Source organism: Misgurnus anguillicaudatus, chromosome 17 (assembly GCF_027580225.2).
Source record: "Misgurnus anguillicaudatus chromosome 17, ASM2758022v2, whole genome shotgun sequence".
Taxonomy (NCBI): domain Eukaryota; kingdom Metazoa; phylum Chordata; class Actinopteri; order Cypriniformes; family Cobitidae; genus Misgurnus; species Misgurnus anguillicaudatus.
In genome coordinates this window covers 17,197,736-17,215,676 of record NC_073353.2, presented here as the reverse complement: position 1 = coordinate 17,215,676, position 17,941 = coordinate 17,197,736, and the positions used below count along the sequence as shown (strand labels likewise).

The following is a 17,941-nucleotide window of genomic DNA, read 5'->3' as shown; positions in this document are numbered from 1 at the left end:
TCTTTAGAAGAATAGGCTATTTCACCCAAATATAAAAACTATGCCAAAATTGACTCACCTTCATGCCATCCCAGATGTGACTTCATGCAGTTAAACACATCACATATTAAACTGCCATCTTTTTGTCACATTATCTTTCTATATGAGAGCCAAAAATATAATAAAGCTCCAAAAACACATAGAGTACATCAACATTAAAGTAACCCAAATGACTCTAGTAGGTTAATTTATAACTTCTAAAGCAAAAAAAAAACTTTTGTGAGAGAACTATTTATTCCTTAAAGCACTGTAGATGAAGCATTGAACAACTATGAGCTTAACGTTGATTATATGTATTCAGTACTGTTATTTTAATATGTTGATACATACAAATGTATTTATTTCTTTATTATTTATTTAGTTCTTTATTTGGCAAGGACAATAACCAAGTACTGCCCCAGAATTAGATACAGAGCTAATTTTCATCAGAGGTACACCAAATTATCAATAAAAAAGTGATAGTAAGAAAAGTAAGTAAAGATCAAAAAGTGCAAGAAAATGTTTGCAGCTTCTATTGAAAGTTGACTCATTGTAAATGTAAAATTTCTAAGTTTGGGTGTAACCGTACAGATATTTTTTTAACATGCTTTTCAAATGCTAGATGGGTGTCTAATATAACTCCAAGATATTTAAGGTCCGACACAATTTGAAATTTGTCACCATTTACTAATATCTCTGGTAAAACCTTGTCTAGCTTTCTAATCTGAAAATACATACAAGCAGTTTTCTGAACATTTAGAGATAATGAACACTTATTTAACCAGATAATTTTTGTGATACCCGTTCATTTGTTTTATGTGTCTGCGTACATTTGAAAAAATGCTTCAGGACAAACATCTGAAACATCATTCAAGTACAAACTAAAAAGTAGGGGTCCTAATATGGACCCCTAAGGTACCCCTGTTGGACAGTATCTTCTTGAGGATATATGTGTATTAATCTGGGTGCATTGTTTCCTTGATATAGGATAAGGCTCAATCAATTTCATAGTTTGCATAGAGAAATTAAAGATATGGTTGCTGTTGAGTTTAAGCGATTGAAGTTTACATTTACATATATGCATTTGGCAGATGCTTTTATCCAAGCGACTTACATACTTTAAAAATTTATACTGTGTCAGTATGAACTTTGCACTTTTAATGGTAAAGTCAGATTACTCTAAACTTTTGGCAAAGTTTTCATGCACTTCACTGACCGATGGATCCAAAGAGGATCTCTTATCAGGATTACAGGTAGTCTTCATGGGGAAATAGGTATTTACAATATATTTTAAACAAATAAGGAGGAAATCATACAGACTAATTGTACAACTGTTATGAAAAAAACACTGTAAGAGCCACCAAACACTTCCTCACAAGGGCATCGAAACGTGGTAACTCAGACACCTTAGCAGCCACATAACAACAACCAAAACATCGAAGCATTGTGGCGGCATTTTTTGCATGAGCAACCACACTCACAAGTGCTCTTGAAACTCTCGCTGTCTGTCTAATCCCCTCTATATTCATCTCTCCCTTCAGACCATCGTTCATTCAGTACACAAGCATCAATGCAGAACCCATCACGACCGGCTTAGTGTTGGGCTACTAGACTCAATCAGGACCTGATTAAGAGCTGTGTGTCTATACAGAGATTGTTAGAAGAGCAGTGTGGACAGAAGTGATCCCATAGTGATGGGACTGCTCTCATAACAGCAGCTGGTCCAAATCGAGTCGTCTTGCTCTCTCATTTTCTCTCTTCGGTCTCTCATTACTCCCTTTTAATGATGAGCGCTGAAGGTTTCACACTCTATTCGTGCCGTCTGTTTTTTTTGAGCAGACAGTTGGTAAATGTCTTAACACTTGACCTCGAAGGGCAGACAGGGATTAGGCTTGCCAATCAAATTTCCTTTCATTTAAAGAAATAGTTAACCCAAAAACACATGTTGAGTCCTTACTGACTCGCCATCATGTGGTTTTAAATATGCTTTTTCTTTCAAAAAACATTTTTAAAGAGTTTATACAAAGCTTTTTCCAGTTCATATAGACCCTGTTCAAATTAAACAACACAAAGTTTATATAATTCATACAGTATTTTGAAATAGAAGTCTTTAGTAGCTAACAGACAAAAATTTAATTTATTTACTATTAAATGCTATTTATTCTTTATTCACCGTTTCCTCTGCTCCGCAGCAAAAACTGCACAGAAATAACCAACAAATAGGTTTAGAAGTTGATATGAGATGTAGAAATATAGATAGGAGATGAGAACGACTACATATGTTTTTCAGTAAACTTTCATGTTGTAGGATTGGTGTTCCACTCAAGTGAAATTGGTGTAAGTATGCGGTTTGTCTTTGTAACGGCGATCTGTTTGTGTCAACTGTGAAATGCAGAACTTTATATGTCAAGCTGTAGAAATCATTTGAAATGATTGAATTGCAAAGCTGCTGTTGCGTAATAGAATGAGCTCATGAGTTTCCATAAACTTGTTTTTATTTCGTGCCTGTGTGCACCTCTTGCACGATATTCTTCTCAATATTTATGAACAGGAAGCCTTTTATGAAGTGAAACACTTGTGTTGCAGAGTATTTTCAAGGTCTTGACAGAGTCACGAAAGTTTTCTTTTTGAATTTTTTTCTTCCCCCAAGTCAAGGTCAAAATATACAGGTACAGTAAATCTCAGCATCTCTTGAGACCTGGAATTTTAATATACAGTCAAAATGTGGGGATAAAGTTTTTTCCTTCAATATTTTGGAAAAAGTATGAAAGTGTAAGGGAGTGTGTATATCCTATAACTGGCCATAATTTCTAAATAAATATTTACTGCAAAAAATAAAACACTGCAAAAATGAATGTCTTAGTATTTTTGGTTGCGCCTAAAATCGTGTACTCTCTTAAGTAGGTACTTAAGTAAATACTTGACAAACTCAAAATAAGTATGTTCATATGTAGTATGAATGTGTTTAGTATAAATTAAATCTTTTTCCATGCTACATTCGCCATGTGACCTACCAGTATCAGTTGTTGTGTCATCTCCATTCACAAATCCTCTCCCATGGCCTTATGGGATAGTAAAGTGTCCATCGAATGCACACTTCAAAATCCATTCAGAAGAAGTAGGTCATCCGGTTATCTTTGAGTACTGTGAATTCAGACATACTTCTCACATACTTCATACTGTTGTTTCTCGCCTTCTATATGGTAGGAAAGGATGTGGTTTCGGATCCAGCCTTGGTCTTGTTTTTTTTTCAGTATAAAATTCTTTAGGCATGATACTTTGTATATACTTGAAGCATAATGATATTGCCTACATTTAATATTCCATGTCTCTAAATATGAAAACACACAATTATATCAGAATGAGACGCATATGATGTAATGTTAACTCCTTAAAGGGATAGTTCACTTAAGAATTTTTTTTATCATAAATTGCTCTTTCAGCCCAGAAAATATATCATAAATCAGCCCAAAAAATAATTCTTTTCTAGGCTTGAATAGTTTCTGTTGAATAGCAGACTATGGGACAGTCACAAGGCTCCCGGTTTTCATCAAAACTATCTAAAAATGTATTCCTAAGACAATTTAAAGAGTTCACTTTAAAATGAAAATTCTGTCATTTACTCATCCTCATGTTGCTCCCGTTCTGTCTGTGATTTTGAAGCTTTGACTGTGTTTATAGTGGGCAATATAACATGTGTTCATGTTTCACGTGTAAAAAAACACGTTATTTTTCACACAATTTACTTATCTGTATAGCGCTGTTTTCACTGTCTTCAAAACAGGCTGATGTCTTTCTTCCTTGTTATGTGAAGTCCCTCCTTCAGAAATACGTAACGAGTTCTGATTGTGTAGTTTGTTTAGTGTGCTGTTATTCGATAGCAGCTTAGCTTAGCAGAGCCGTTTGAGCCAAAGCTGGTGACTGACGTATTCCTGTGGGCGGAGTTTAGTCAACAAACTGTTTTACTGACGTCATTAAAGCAGGAAATAGAGGGCTGTAGTCCAAACCGGCCGTTCATTGTAGGCTTTGAAAGAGGAATTCTATTGAAGAAAATATATCGCCTGGCAGTGAACTTTGAGCTTTATCATTTTACAGGTATTATTTATGCTATTATAGCAACATTACACACTAACTAGGGTTTAAAAAATGGTATTAGGAAGAACGTGACCTTTAAACTCAGTGGGCCTCATCCTCATTTTTTTCATTCAAAATCTTTTGTTTTTCACAGCCTCACGAAGGAAAGCATCATTGATGTCGAGGCCGTGGTGAAGAAGGTGGACCAGAAAATCGAAAGTTGCTCTCAGCAGGATGTGGAGCTTCATGTGGAGAGGGTAAACATCCGACAAATCTTCTTTTGAACTGATCGTAACACCCTCAATGTTGAAAAGGACACATTTCTTATGAAACAATGTAGGATCTTTATGACCACACAGAAAGAGCTTTGCAGATATTAAAGGTTGTGGCAATTTTCATTCGTATGCTGTAAACATGAAATCGGCCTATTATAACACAACTTTTCTTTCTCTATGTTTGTGTGTCAGATCTTTGTGATCAGCCAGTCTGAAGCCAGACTTCCCCTGCAGCTTGAGGACGCTGTGAGGCCAGAAGGAGAAGGAGATGAGGTGAGAAATGAGTGTGTCATACACATAGACTGTAAAAAATATGGACGTATTGTCCGTGACATCATCCATATGTTTGTGAAGAGATTTTTTTAAAGCCAATAGTAGGTGATGCCTGCGAATCACTCGTGGATGACCGAAAATGGTTAAAGACCTGGGAAATGGGTGCAGCTGAGGTGGCTGGTTGCTGAAACCACGCCCACCTAGCTCGATTCTAGTGACAGCAGTGGCAGTTCACCTGTCACTAAAGTGGCCACTCCCTTAATTATGCAGAAGTTTAAGGCTTAATATAATTTAAAACGCAGTTACAAAAGTAAAAAAAATCTCACCCCCCCATAGTTGTCATGAAGCTGTATAGACCAAAAACACTTTTTGTACCAGGCTGTAAATATATATTATGCCTCTAGCAGCCAGTCAATGAATTGCAGTTTAAGTCACTTCCGTATTGGCTTCATCAGAGAGCCCTGATGATGTCATAATTATGGGTTAAGGGTCATGTATTAGGCAATTCTGGGAAATGAATTTAATTATGGTAAAATGTGTTAATTGGATCTGATTGTCCTGTGCTGTAACTGGCAGCTGAAAGCTTTAAAAAATCAATTTGATAATTAATTCCTCTTCTGTTATTGAACTCTTTTTAAAAATGTTGCAATTTTATTTAATATTTTGAATTGTTAAAATACATTTCATTTCACTGCACTGTAAAAAAAATCTTTGCTACTTTTAATTTTTTTAGTTGAATCAACTCTAGATTTTATGAGTTATAACAACTCACCTTTAGTCAAGATAAATAATAGTAAGTTTATAGTAAAAACAAGTCAATGCAAGTTTTGCAAGTCAGTTCAACCTACTATTTAAAGTTTTGACCTGTGATATGTTTACATAACAAATTAAGTTAGACAATTTCAACTTGTTTTTATAAATTAAGTTAAAGTAACAAAAATATATGTTGGTTTGACAAAAATGGTGTATTTTTTACAGATCCGTTTCAAAACAGTCTGCGCACAGTATACATGCTTCAGAAAAGCAGCATGGCAGTATTTCATTCAGATCACAGCCTCCTACTGTGCTGATGTTGGTTTAGTATATTCAAGGTAAAACAAACCAACTGCAGTTGTTGTCCAGGAGTTTAGGGATTTCTGAGCATTAGTCAGATTATGCTTGATTCTTATCAGCTCGGCCTGATAGAATTTTATTGAGGCGGGACGAATATCCTTTTTATCAACTCATTTCAGCTCTTCAGCTTCTGTGGGCTTCATGAAGAAAGATAAATCTAAACATTTAGAGTAGTGATGCACCGATGTATCGGCCACTGATATTTATCGGACGATTTTTGATGAATTTGAAACCACCGGCATATCGGTAATAGCACGAGACAGGCCGATACCGATTGTTTATTAATTAACTGCATAAAGAAATCCATTATATGTAAAAAATGAGTTAATGTTGTTAATAAAATAAATGCTGAATAGCAAAAACCATTGTTGAAGGTTGTCATGCTGTCTTATTATATTTGTTTTAATTTGTGCCTCTCTTATTATGTTGGTCAGTTGGATGTTAATTAGATCCAATCCATGTTCAGTAAAAATAATTTGATGCAGAAATAAACTAGCTAATAGACCAACTGTATAGTATTGTATACAAGTGTTTGATATCGGCATCGGTATCGGCCAGAAGTTGTCTGTTTAAATCGGAATCGGTATCGACCCCAAAAAATCTTATCGGTGCATCCCTAATTTAGAGGCTTTGGAGCAGATCTGTAAGAGGGAAAGTGTTTGTATGTTGACTTTAGTTTGAAATGTATTGTATTCTTACCTGATGTAACACAACAGGCTTCTCACATCAAGTTATTTTTACTTTTGTGTTGAAGCTGAACATAAAAGAACTACCACATAAAAGAACAGCCAAGCACAACCGATCATTGTGGTCCGGCCGACACCTTGTATCTCTTTTTTATCATTTTTTAAAAATGTATTAATATTGGTCACCCTTTATGTCTCTCTGTTTTTCAAATATTTCACCAATAAAGGCCTGGTTTCACGGACAAGGCTTAGCTAAAGCCAGGCCTAGGCCTTAGCTAAATTAAAGTGATAGTTTACCCAAAATGAAAATTTTGTCATAATTTACCCAACTTTCATGTTGTTACAAACCTGTATAAATTTCTTTGTTCTGATAAACCCTAATGAAGATATTTTGAGAAATGTTTGTAACCAAACTGTTATTGAGCCCCATTCCAAACTGTTATTGAGCCCCCTTCCATAGCAGGATAAAAGAATAGAGTGTGAGTGGGGAAAATTACAGAATTTTTATTTTTGGGTAAACTATCCCTTTAAACCCTGGAATACACTGCACTATTATTGGCTGTCCCAGACGAAAGACTGCCATCGTGAAACAATCGTTGCGATTTCTGTGATCGTGGCTCTTCATCGGTGGTCCTATGTCGTACAATGAGAGAGGTTCAAAGACGGCCATTTTCCCGGTCTTGGGTCCAAAGATAGCCTACGATAGTTTTCTGACAGTGTCAGAAATTTGTCATGATCACCGCACTGTGTGTTGGCTGCTACGACCTGCGTGCTGGTATTTGTTTACCACGAGCACATGCTGGTGACGTTGCGCTAATCATTGTACAGTCTACATGCTACAGTCTACAATCTACATGCTTGTCTTTCCCGAGTTTAAACGGGAAAGATATTATAGGAGGGCAAAAATCCTGCAGTGTATTCCGGGTTTAAGATGTTTAAGCATCTTGTATAAACATGCCTTAGAGAAAGACGTTACTGGTGTGTATCTTGAGACAAATTAATGGCACTGGCACATTTAAAGATCTGTCAGTGCAAGTTATTTTCAGTAGAGACAGCTGAAACATGTGTTTTAGTCTAGGACTAACCTTAAGCCTTGTTTTTGAAACCAGAACCAATCAATCAACAATTATTTAGCACCAAAGATATTTAATATTAACAAGATGCGTCACTGCTATTGATACGAATGGGAGAGATTGCAATGGTCAATATTCCCGCTCTTGTCCCACCTTCCAGTAAAAGAGCCAATCGTCAACTGAACTAATCTATTGCTTGAGCAAGACCTGGAGACATTGCAAACATGGCTTCGCCATGATGTGACTTCCTTAAAAAGACTGGCTGCATCCGAAAGCTTTAAAATGCTGCCTTCAAGGTAGCATTCCATGACAGGAAATTCAATGTTTGGTTTACTTCCTGTCTCCTGAGATACCTTCATCGTCTCCTTCATACCCACAATTCTATGCGTGTGTGTGTGCGCGCGCGGAATTTGATCGAGCCTGGCCGAGTTAGAAAAAATAAAATGGCAGCCAAGAAAGTGGCTGGAGCACAAAATTAGTGTAAATAAAGTTTATTTTCACTTTTTACACTTTTTAACTGCATTTCTAGCAAGAAATTAGTATTGCAGTTTTCAAATATGCAATTAGTTATGAAAAAGGCGCTCTCTGTTTAGATGTCAAACTGAATTGTGTTACGCTGCCTATGAATGCTGTCCGAATGGGTTTCCCAGAGCTTCCTTCATGCTGCCCAAGTCATGCTACAAGTTAGCTGCCTAAGCTTTCAGACACAGCCTTAGTTATTGCTGTGTTTAACTGTACAACCTTTGCACATGGTATACGATTAGGTAAATGTATTATTTTTCTATGTAATCAAGACCTTTTCTGCTTCTCTTTCAGGAAGGCAGAGCCACAGTCAACCAGGACACTAGACTGGACAACCGAGTTATTGATCTGAGAGTAAGCTTGAATCTATCTCTCTTCATTCAGAATAAAAACTTTTGGCTTTCCAGGCTTCACTTCTGCAGTATTGCTTTGTTCAGATTCATAAGGTTCTGAAACGAAACGAACCTTCACATTTCTAAAGGCTGTTTTTGTGACACTTGTGTCTGTGTGAACCTCTCAAAACTTGTCTGCCATCACACCTTTTAACAAACAGTGAAGCAATAAACGGTTTCCAGCAGTGGCAGTCTTAGTTCTGCGTACCCACAAACACACCGTTCTGTGGCACCTTGTTTCCCACACACCAAATAAGATTGAAATCTGGCAGCACTATAGGAGTTTCACACTGCACCTCGCTCTACGCGGATGGCTCGGTGTTAAGAAGTTCCAGAAAGTGAATGTAGAAATCTGTGAGTGTGAGGCGGGGGAGTCAAACCACAGGACAACAGCTTCATGTGTACTCTCGGTTTTTCAAGTCTCACGAACATGGGGTGATGCATGCGGCTCTTTTCTCCACGCCCCCAATGAGAGGTGTGAGATCGCCTACAGCAACCGGCCTGTTTACGCACACTCCACTGATAACATCTTTGCATATTAACTGTACAATCACTCGAGCGCACAAGCAAGTCACACACTGTTCTTAATGCGCATCCCTGATAGTAGTGATGTCATACCTAGCTTATTTCATATTGTTAGCAGTACAAAAGTTGTGGGTTTGATTCCAGGGCATGATAAAATGTTAATCTTAATTGCACTTTGGAGAAAAGCATCTGCCAAATACATAATGCAGTTTTTATTTCTAAAGCAGCAGTGTTTATGAGCTAAACAATGTTTTCTGGTTCCAGTTTAGTAGATGTTTTTATATGGGTTCCTGTCTAACAGGTTTTGAATAAAAACAACAAAAAAGAATGTAGCAAAATGAAAGCGACAGAGGAAAAAGTACCAAGCACTATTAATGGTGATGTCTGTATCACTTGCGTATAATTTTCCATGATAATTTGTATCTAGGCAGTTTACTAGAATTCGCAACAGATCAAATGCATGTACTTTCATTTTTAGGCCTAAAAGCCCCGTTTAGGGGGTTTTAATGTGGTTAGGTGGTTGAAATGAATAACAGAAGCAGAGCTTCTTTAGTAAAGATCTCCATTGCAATCATAACTTTGTTTTTCACAAGTATTTCAAGCGACCTTTAACCTCGAAAGCGAATCTGAAGCTAATTGAATAAATAAGAGCTCCAGAATATTGATGTCGAGCCTGATTTTTTCTCAAGGGTTTACGCAAGCTTACTCGTGAATCATGGAGAAAGAGGAAACTCGGGTCATCTGGGAGTCATCTGATTTATGGGAAACTCAGCCAGAGAAAACTCAGCATTTTCAATAGTTGTTGTGGTTGTGAGCGCAGAGCATTTGGATGCTTTGATTGTTACGGAAGATTGATTTTTCGAGTACTGTGCCCTTTGGTACTCTAAAGAGATTTTTCTTTCTCTCAAATATTACCAAAACGTGTTCAGCTGCAGGGGCCATTTGTATTATAACACTTGATTTTTATGTTTTGTGAAGGAGCTAAGTGGTGTTTGGCGATGTACAAGTTGGCTACAGTGATGCCAAAGTGATGTTTTGTGGTTGCATCCCAAGGCCATTACCAAATCTCAGAAATTTTGTTATTTGATTAACAAATTTATCCTCCCAGTTTATAGGCAAGGCTTAAAGGACAAGTTCGGTATTTTACACTTAAAGCCCTGTTTTCAGATTGTTTATGATGAAATAGAACGGTTTTACTGAAATTTGGACATATGATGCTGGCCCGAGAATTTTCGGGTGTTTCTTGTATCACCTCCCACCTCTATAATGGCTCTATAGGTGCACAGGAACAATCCTTCCTAAAATGCATTCATTCATTTACAAAGACGTGAAACTCACCGGGTGGTCAGGGGTGTTCACTGATATGCTCACACAAAAATCGCTGCAAAAGATGCTTTCCAACAGATTTTATCGTAGTTTTGTCCAACTCCATTGACTTGTATTAGATGTGCTGTGAGGTACGGTATTACTCCGTGCCGGGAACTTTGTTTGTATTCTTGCAATTGGCAAAGGCGGATTAGCGCCACCAACTGGGCTGGAGTGTCTATTATTCAAGCTCTCAACGGAAGAATATACAGGTGTGAGGCGTTTGGAAAAATAGGTCCACAAGTTTACAACAAATGGTAAAACAGCTGTTGGAAAGCATCTTTTGCAGCGATTTTTGTGTGAGCATATCAGTGAACACCCCTGACCACTCGGTGAGTTTCACGTCTTTGTAAATGAAAGTTTAATGCATTTTAGAAAGTATTGTTCCAGTGCACCTATACAGCCATTATAGAGGTGGAAGGTGAAACAACAGACACCCCAAAATTCTCGGGGCAGCCGCATATGTCGAGGTTTCGGTAGAGACCGTTCTATTTCGTCGTGAGCAGTCTGAGAACGGGGCTTTGAGTGTGAAATACCGAACTTGTCCTTTAAGGCTAGTTCTAGATTAAAACAAGAAATACACCAGTAGCGTATTTTTCTAAGTTATGTCATAATCCTTTTTTTAATCCATGCCCGGATTTTCTAAGGTGTCGGCAATTATTACGAAAACAGCCAAATAATAAATGAAAAGGATTCCAAGCAACATATCATCATATTTTACCAGACGTCACAAAACAATTCCAAGAAATAATATTATTGAAAATGAGAAGGCAGAAACTAGTGTCATTAATCAAGGGGAACTCGCAGGAAGACACAGGAAAGCAAAAAATAGGTCAAAAGTTGTCATCAGACAGACTATTTTCTCAGTCTGACATCTTGTCTAAGTGTTTGTTATTGTTTTGAGAGTAAGTTGTGCATTAAATTTCTTTCTGTTAAATATTATAATTATAATGTTTTTTGCATGTCTGGCACAAAGCATAAAGAAGAAATGCATTCTGGTATATAAAGATCAGGTTTTGTAATTGTTTTATTAAGAATCTATAAGATTAGAGATATCACTTACGCATATAGCACCCGTATCGCTATATGAGTGATTCTTTGGGTTACTGGGTTTGTGATTATGAGCAATAATAATAGTGACTGTTGTCTTAGCAACCACCACTAGTAACAAAAAGAAGTCTTTGAAGATCTCGAGGTATGTTTTCTCCAAAACCACTGAAAACTGAGCACTGAGAGGTGTGATGTTGTCATGAGACTCATTGACTTCATCATCCGACACACGTGAACAAGTTGTATAACATGTTTACTACCCTTTATTTTCTCTCTTATAGACCACCACCAGCCAAGCCATTTTCCGGCTGCAGTCGGGTGTATGTCAGCTCTTTAGAGACACACTCATCAACAAGGGCTTTGTGGAGATCCAGACTCCCAAAATCATCTCTGGTACGACAATCACACTGTTCACGCTTTCTCTTACTGTTGACTCTTCATATCTTCAAATAAAGCTCGGAGCAGAAAGCTGCTTTTTAAACACGGGATGAAATCAAAATTGAAATTGACTTGAATAAATATAAATATCCCCGTTCTTATTGTGTGCATGATATTGGTAAAAAAACACCAAAACAGTCCATTATTGAAAATGTAATTTTCTCTGCCTTAGAAATTATTTTCCTGCTTATGAAAAAAAAAACGATCAGGCGGAGAAAAATAAAATTAGCCAATAATATCACCACTACTGTACACTGACAGAAAAAAATTGTCAAAAATGCATCAGCAAAGTCCTTGATTATTATGCAAGAATGAGAGTATAGTTTTAAATAAGAAAAATATTGAAATTCTTTGGTTATTTTTTAGCGCGATGCTAATGGTCTAATCAGATTCAATTAATTATGCTAAGCTATGCTAAAAACGGTACCGCCAGACAGATCTGCTGAATGGATTCCAAAACGTAAAAATCAAATGTTTAACTCTAGGGGAGCTGGAAAATGGCCTAAAAGTGGAGTGGCTTTTTAAAAATGTTAATGTTTTCCATTCCTTGCACTTTTTGCTTTGAAATGACATGGGGTTAAGTAAATAATGAATCAATTTTCATTTTTTTTTGTGTGTGTGTGGACTATTCCCGAACCTCACGGAGTAAGCGAGGTGTCATAAAGCAAATGATCTTGTCTTCACGTTCATTCCCAGTATCTGTATTCACGGCGGCTGGGACAGAATAGCACAGGTCTTATCTGTGTCTTCACACGACGGGCCTTCTGAATGAATTCCTGCTCGCGCTGTCCAACTTAGTTTATTGTTCCTTCTCCGCACCTTCAGTGTCGAAAAATTTCAATTTCAAGGATTGATACTTTTTCATTTCGGTGGTAAAAAAGAGAGCGACACTGTCAAAACGTTTGCTGAAGAAAAAGTGGTGTTTATGAAGGAGATACGTACCCAATCACTGATAAGAGTCCATGTTAAAACTCTTGAGATGATGGTGCTATCGGATCTTCTGGGATTCAGGATTAGAGCGGTATTTGTAAAGAGTTTTGGACTCGAGCACTGTGTAAATTGATAAAGTTTCTTTGTCCTTAAAGAGACAGCTAATCCAAAAATTAAATTTGGGTAATGATTTACTTGAGCGTATGCTATTCCAAACCTCTGTAATATTTTGCCAATGCTAATCCAAACTGTTAGATGGCTTCAAAAGACTTATATAGAAAGCATATATAGTGTAGGATTCATTCAGGATTTGGAAATTTATCATCATGAACAAACATCTTGTAATAACATATGTAATGTAAATATATTTATTTAGATATATTTATTATTGAATATGCCGTTGCACCAGCTGGTGCTCTGTTTGGCGATAATGACATTGCTCAAACGCTTCATCTGTCCCTTAAATATGCTCCATTTTTAGTCCACCAATGATTTTAAAGAGAAGAAATGACGTCAATGTTCTCTGCTGCTGCTACAACACCATCTATAAACAAGTCTCACTATTGTGTTTACGTGGTTTCGCTGTAAAGGAAAACCGTTACTCTCACTTCCTCCACACCTCGATCGGCCAATCAGGACCGAGCACCATGACGTGCGTTACAATTTAAAGTTTGCCGCCTTTATTGCGATCCCCTGCCCTCAACAGATCACGATTTGTTATGTTCTTTCACTAAAACCACACTGCATCCGGTGCACACACCCAGATGTATGTGCCCCATCAGAACAAAATGTTCATTTTGACCATACTTCTGCAAAAAATAATAATCACATCACATGTCCTTTGTATTTGTGCTGTTACCTAAGACCAAAATACATATATGTTGTTGTTGTTTTTAATAGCTGCCAGTGAAGGAGGAGCCAACGTCTTTACGGTGTCCTACTTCAAAACAAGTGCATACCTGGCCCAGTCACCTCAGCTCTACAAGCAGATGTGCATTTGTGCTGACTTTGAAAAAGTCTTCTGTGTCGGCCCAGGTAAAGATAAAAAACAGCTGCAGGTCATGTCTGCAGGAACTGATACCTACTAATAACAAAAGCCAGAGATATCTAGATATACAGTACAGGTGGCCCAAATTTGGGATGTGTATTTGTTACACAGTCAGTCTATAATGTAAAATATAACCTTGATATCTTCAATATTGACTTTTGAGTAAAGGCATGTCAAAAATTGAAATCAATGAATGAATGAATTCAAACTTTAATGCTTCTAATGCTCATAGTTCGATTATGGGACTTTTTGGTGCCCACATGCACACTAGGGTGTCCATATGCACGTTTGTCTTTAGAAGTCACCTTCTTAAGTATCTTCACCCTGCCAGTATCATAACAATCTGTATGATTAATAAACACATTGTACTCATGGTGTTTTGGCAGACATAGAAATCCCTCCTCTGCAATGAATAGAGCAAGAATATCAAACATTTTCAGCACAACCATGGGACGTAAACCTCGGCAGAACATAGCTCAGCAGGGACCTCTGCTGATGGAAAGTCACATTGTAGAAACATCATTCGTCTTTTTACCTGGGAATGTGCAAAACCAAAGCTTGGTCTGCCTTAGGGCGAGAATTTTTTATGGTCTCGTTGTTTGCAATATGTTGCTACTTTCAATGACAAATGTAACTACTAGTAATAATACAAACAAAAGCCTATTTGTATTTTGAAATTGGTGCTGTACTGCATTTACATTTATGTATGTGTTCATATATGTCTATAGTGACTTATACTTTCATCAGTATGTGTACTGCTTATTGCTCTACCAGTTGAGTTACAACACTACATTTGTATGATGAAAAATATATGCCAAATGTAAACATAAAACGTGTTTAAAAGTGTCCAAAACTAAAACGCATGTTTGAGCTGTCTCATCTGAAACAACTCACTGACAGATTTTAAAATATGCCAGTGCCATTCATTATTATAGTTATTATTACAGATGCTTAAACATCTAAGGCCTAGTCCTTGCTTTAACTAAGTATTGTCTGTGAAACCAGGCCTGGGACTTTTAAATGCTATTCTTTAACTAAATATGTCATTGTTTGGTTGATTTTTTTTTTTTTAGTTTTCCGTGCTGAGGATTCCAACACTCATCGCCACTTGACAGAGTTTGTAGGTCTGGATATTGAGATGGCCTTCAGTTATCATTATCATGAGGTCATTGACTCCATCACTGATACCATGGTTCAGATTTTTAAGGGACTCCGTGACCGGTAAGGAACAGCTTGAACGTCCCTCAGTTCTTATTGCTAAATTAAATCACATAAGTTAGAGTTGGTAACATGAATTTCACCAGAAAATATTGATGTTATTTATTCAAGTGGAAGAAAGGGCAGTGAGTTATTGTGTGTTATCAAAGTGAGGATATTTACTGCCATCTGGTGGTGTGAATAGTACCAGGAATTGTGGATTACTTTGTAGTTAAAAACACCTTTCTCTGACATATCTTAACATATATCAGTGCCATTGTTTTGTCTCAAGATGCACACCATTATTGTTTTTTGTAAAGTATATTTGTAAAAACAATTTAAATGTCCTAAAATAACCAAGGCCTATTCCTGGATTAATCTAAATCCTGTCCGGGAAACTGCCCCATAAAAACTAAGATTCAAATAATTTGTTCTAAACTCGTATGCTAATATTATTTTCTGTTCAACACATTTGCATTTATGCTTTGACAGACACTTTTGCCCAATCAACTTACAGTGCATTGCAAGGTTTACATTTGATCCTTATGTGTGTTCCCTTGGAACTGAACCCGTGACCATTGCGGTGCTAACACATTGCTCTTCCAATTGAGCTATATGAACACAAAAAGGGGAATATTGAAGAATCTTTTTTATAATGACAGTTTTTAGTAAGCCACATCTGTCAAGTTACAAAATTACTATAAATTAAGTATATAAAATATATTAAGAGTTTGGTTCCAAAATGAGATAACCTCCGTTTTTAAAATCTTTCAAAAATATTGTTTTTGATTGTGCATTCCAAATTAATATCAGTCAAACTGCAGTTGGTTTGTTTTGATTTAAGCCTACTAATAAAATACAGCTAAGTAGCACAATAAAAACATGATAATAAACATGTTTTACCAAAAATTTAAAAAACTGAGTTATCTCTTTTTGGAACCAAACTCTGCATATATTTATATGCAAGTATAATAAAATATAACGTATAGAATATTATAAATGGGTCAGTGACAAAAACGGTTTGGCAAGATGAGAAATTCAAAAAATCTTTAAAAAAAACTTGTTTTAAAAGCATGCATCAGGTTTATTTCAATAAACATAGTGAATTTATGTTGATTTCATGCAATAAAAAAAATTACATTTGCACCATTTTTATGAAATTTGAGACTGAATGGACCTGAAAATATCAAATGGTGTAACTGCCAATTGCGCCAAAGAATGAGAAATATTAAATGTTTTATCCAATCCACCTTGATGGCATGTAAGTGTAATCATCAAAAAAAAAAAAAAATAAATAAATAAAATATCACACTAATAAGTTATTACTAAAAGTAAATTTGTATGCGTTTTTGTAATATTTGTCTGGACATATGCTGAAAACAGCTCTGCTTTCTAAATAATCTTTGACAAATGATGTAAACATGTATGTAAAAAAATCATATTACACTAAACTAGATGATTATATTTTATTCCACATTTGTTTATGAATATATTTATATTTTCATTTAAAATTACTGGTTACACCACATTGACATTTTTGCAATTATCCCCCAAATATTCTTACAAAAAATGAAATAAAACTAGAAATTTTAGACTTGGTCCTCAAAAAGAGAATGTATGCAAGTAATCTGCAAATTTATTTTGAAATTTTTACCCTTTTCCATTTAATTGAACCATATGGACACAAAATAATTAACATCGTGTCAAAGTCAACTTTATTGTCAATTTTACTGAATGTGCCAGACATAGAGTATCGAAATATCGTTCCCTCAACCCCGTGCAGTGCAAACCCGGAACAACAGTTTCAAGAATTAGAAGTAGAAAATAAATAGTATACAATATTTAAAGTAAAATATAAGACATTTTTGGCACATAAGAATAGTGTCTATACTCCGTATATTTACATAGTGTAAACAGTGGTGAAAAAGTATATTTAGTGCAACCAATGATGATGTAGGTTTGATAGACACAAATACATAAATGTTAAAATTCTGGTTTGTTCCTTTCATATGACTTTATAACAACAATTGCAATTTAGAGCTTTTGAGACTTGTGTGGTATTTGTTTTGAGTATGGTGCTAGCGTTATGGTGCTTTTCTGTACTTTTTGGAGCTTGACCGTGTAAGAAATGCACCCTGTTTTATGCTAATGGTCAGTCATTTATTCAAACATACATTTATTTTTATTCTAGCCATCTATTCTGTCTTATCCTAACTCTGTGATGTTGATGCACACCCCAGGTTCCAGACAGAGATCCAGACCGTGAATAAGCAATACCCCAGTGAACCCTTCAAGTTTCTGGAGCCCACGCTGAGGCTGGAGTTTCAGGAGGCTGTGGCCATGCTCAAAGCTGCTGGGGTGGAAATGGGAGATGAAGATGATTTAAGGTAAGTTGTGGCACTTTTTGACAAAACCCCCAGCTTTTTGGGTTGACAGTGCATTTGTTACGGACTGTGTTACATGCCTTAAATATTTATTTTGGTCTTCCTCAGCACACCTAATGAAAAACTGCTCGGCCGTCTTGTAAAGGAGAAGGTAAAATAAATCATTCAAAAAGAATTGCTTGTGTATCATTTGAGGCATCGAATGCACAGATGAGGTCAAAATTTAATGAATAATTTTTTTTTTAACTAGACATACTCAGATTTTTCTAATATCAAGCTCTCTCCTTGTCCACTCTGATCATCTAAAAGAGGATTTGTTTATACAACAGTTTTTGGTGCAATAACTGTTAATACAATAGTGGCGAAAAATGTGTACAATATTTGCTATTAATGTCCCATCAATTTAGATTAAACCATAAAAATGGGGTACAGGTAATAAATGGATAAATCACTAAATTTGAAGGTATTTATTGGACAAAATAATTTGGAGCCAATCAGATCAGGGCTCAATATTATTATTCATGAGCCTTCCCAAATAGGGCAAAATAGACCATTTCATTCAAAGGACAAATCCTAGG

The 17,941-nt window shown here is 36.2% G+C and overlaps 1 protein-coding gene across 1 annotated transcript in view; it reads left to right on the top strand.

Moving 5' to 3' along the window:
• dars1 (aspartyl-tRNA synthetase 1) overlaps positions 1 to 17,941 on the top strand; it is a 41,982-nt gene that overhangs the window by 20,031 nt on the left and 4,010 nt on the right. The window contains exons 7-14 of the mRNA XM_055215234.2: positions 4,247 to 4,349; positions 4,560 to 4,640; positions 8,329 to 8,388; positions 11,648 to 11,759; positions 13,635 to 13,769; positions 14,856 to 15,003; positions 17,220 to 17,366; positions 17,472 to 17,514. Coding sequence (XP_055071209.1) covers positions 4,247 to 4,349; positions 4,560 to 4,640; positions 8,329 to 8,388; positions 11,648 to 11,759; positions 13,635 to 13,769; positions 14,856 to 15,003; positions 17,220 to 17,366; positions 17,472 to 17,514 — 829 coding nt within the window. The remainder of the gene's footprint in view (positions 1 to 4,246; positions 4,350 to 4,559; positions 4,641 to 8,328; positions 8,389 to 11,647; positions 11,760 to 13,634; positions 13,770 to 14,855; positions 15,004 to 17,219; positions 17,367 to 17,471; positions 17,515 to 17,941) is intronic.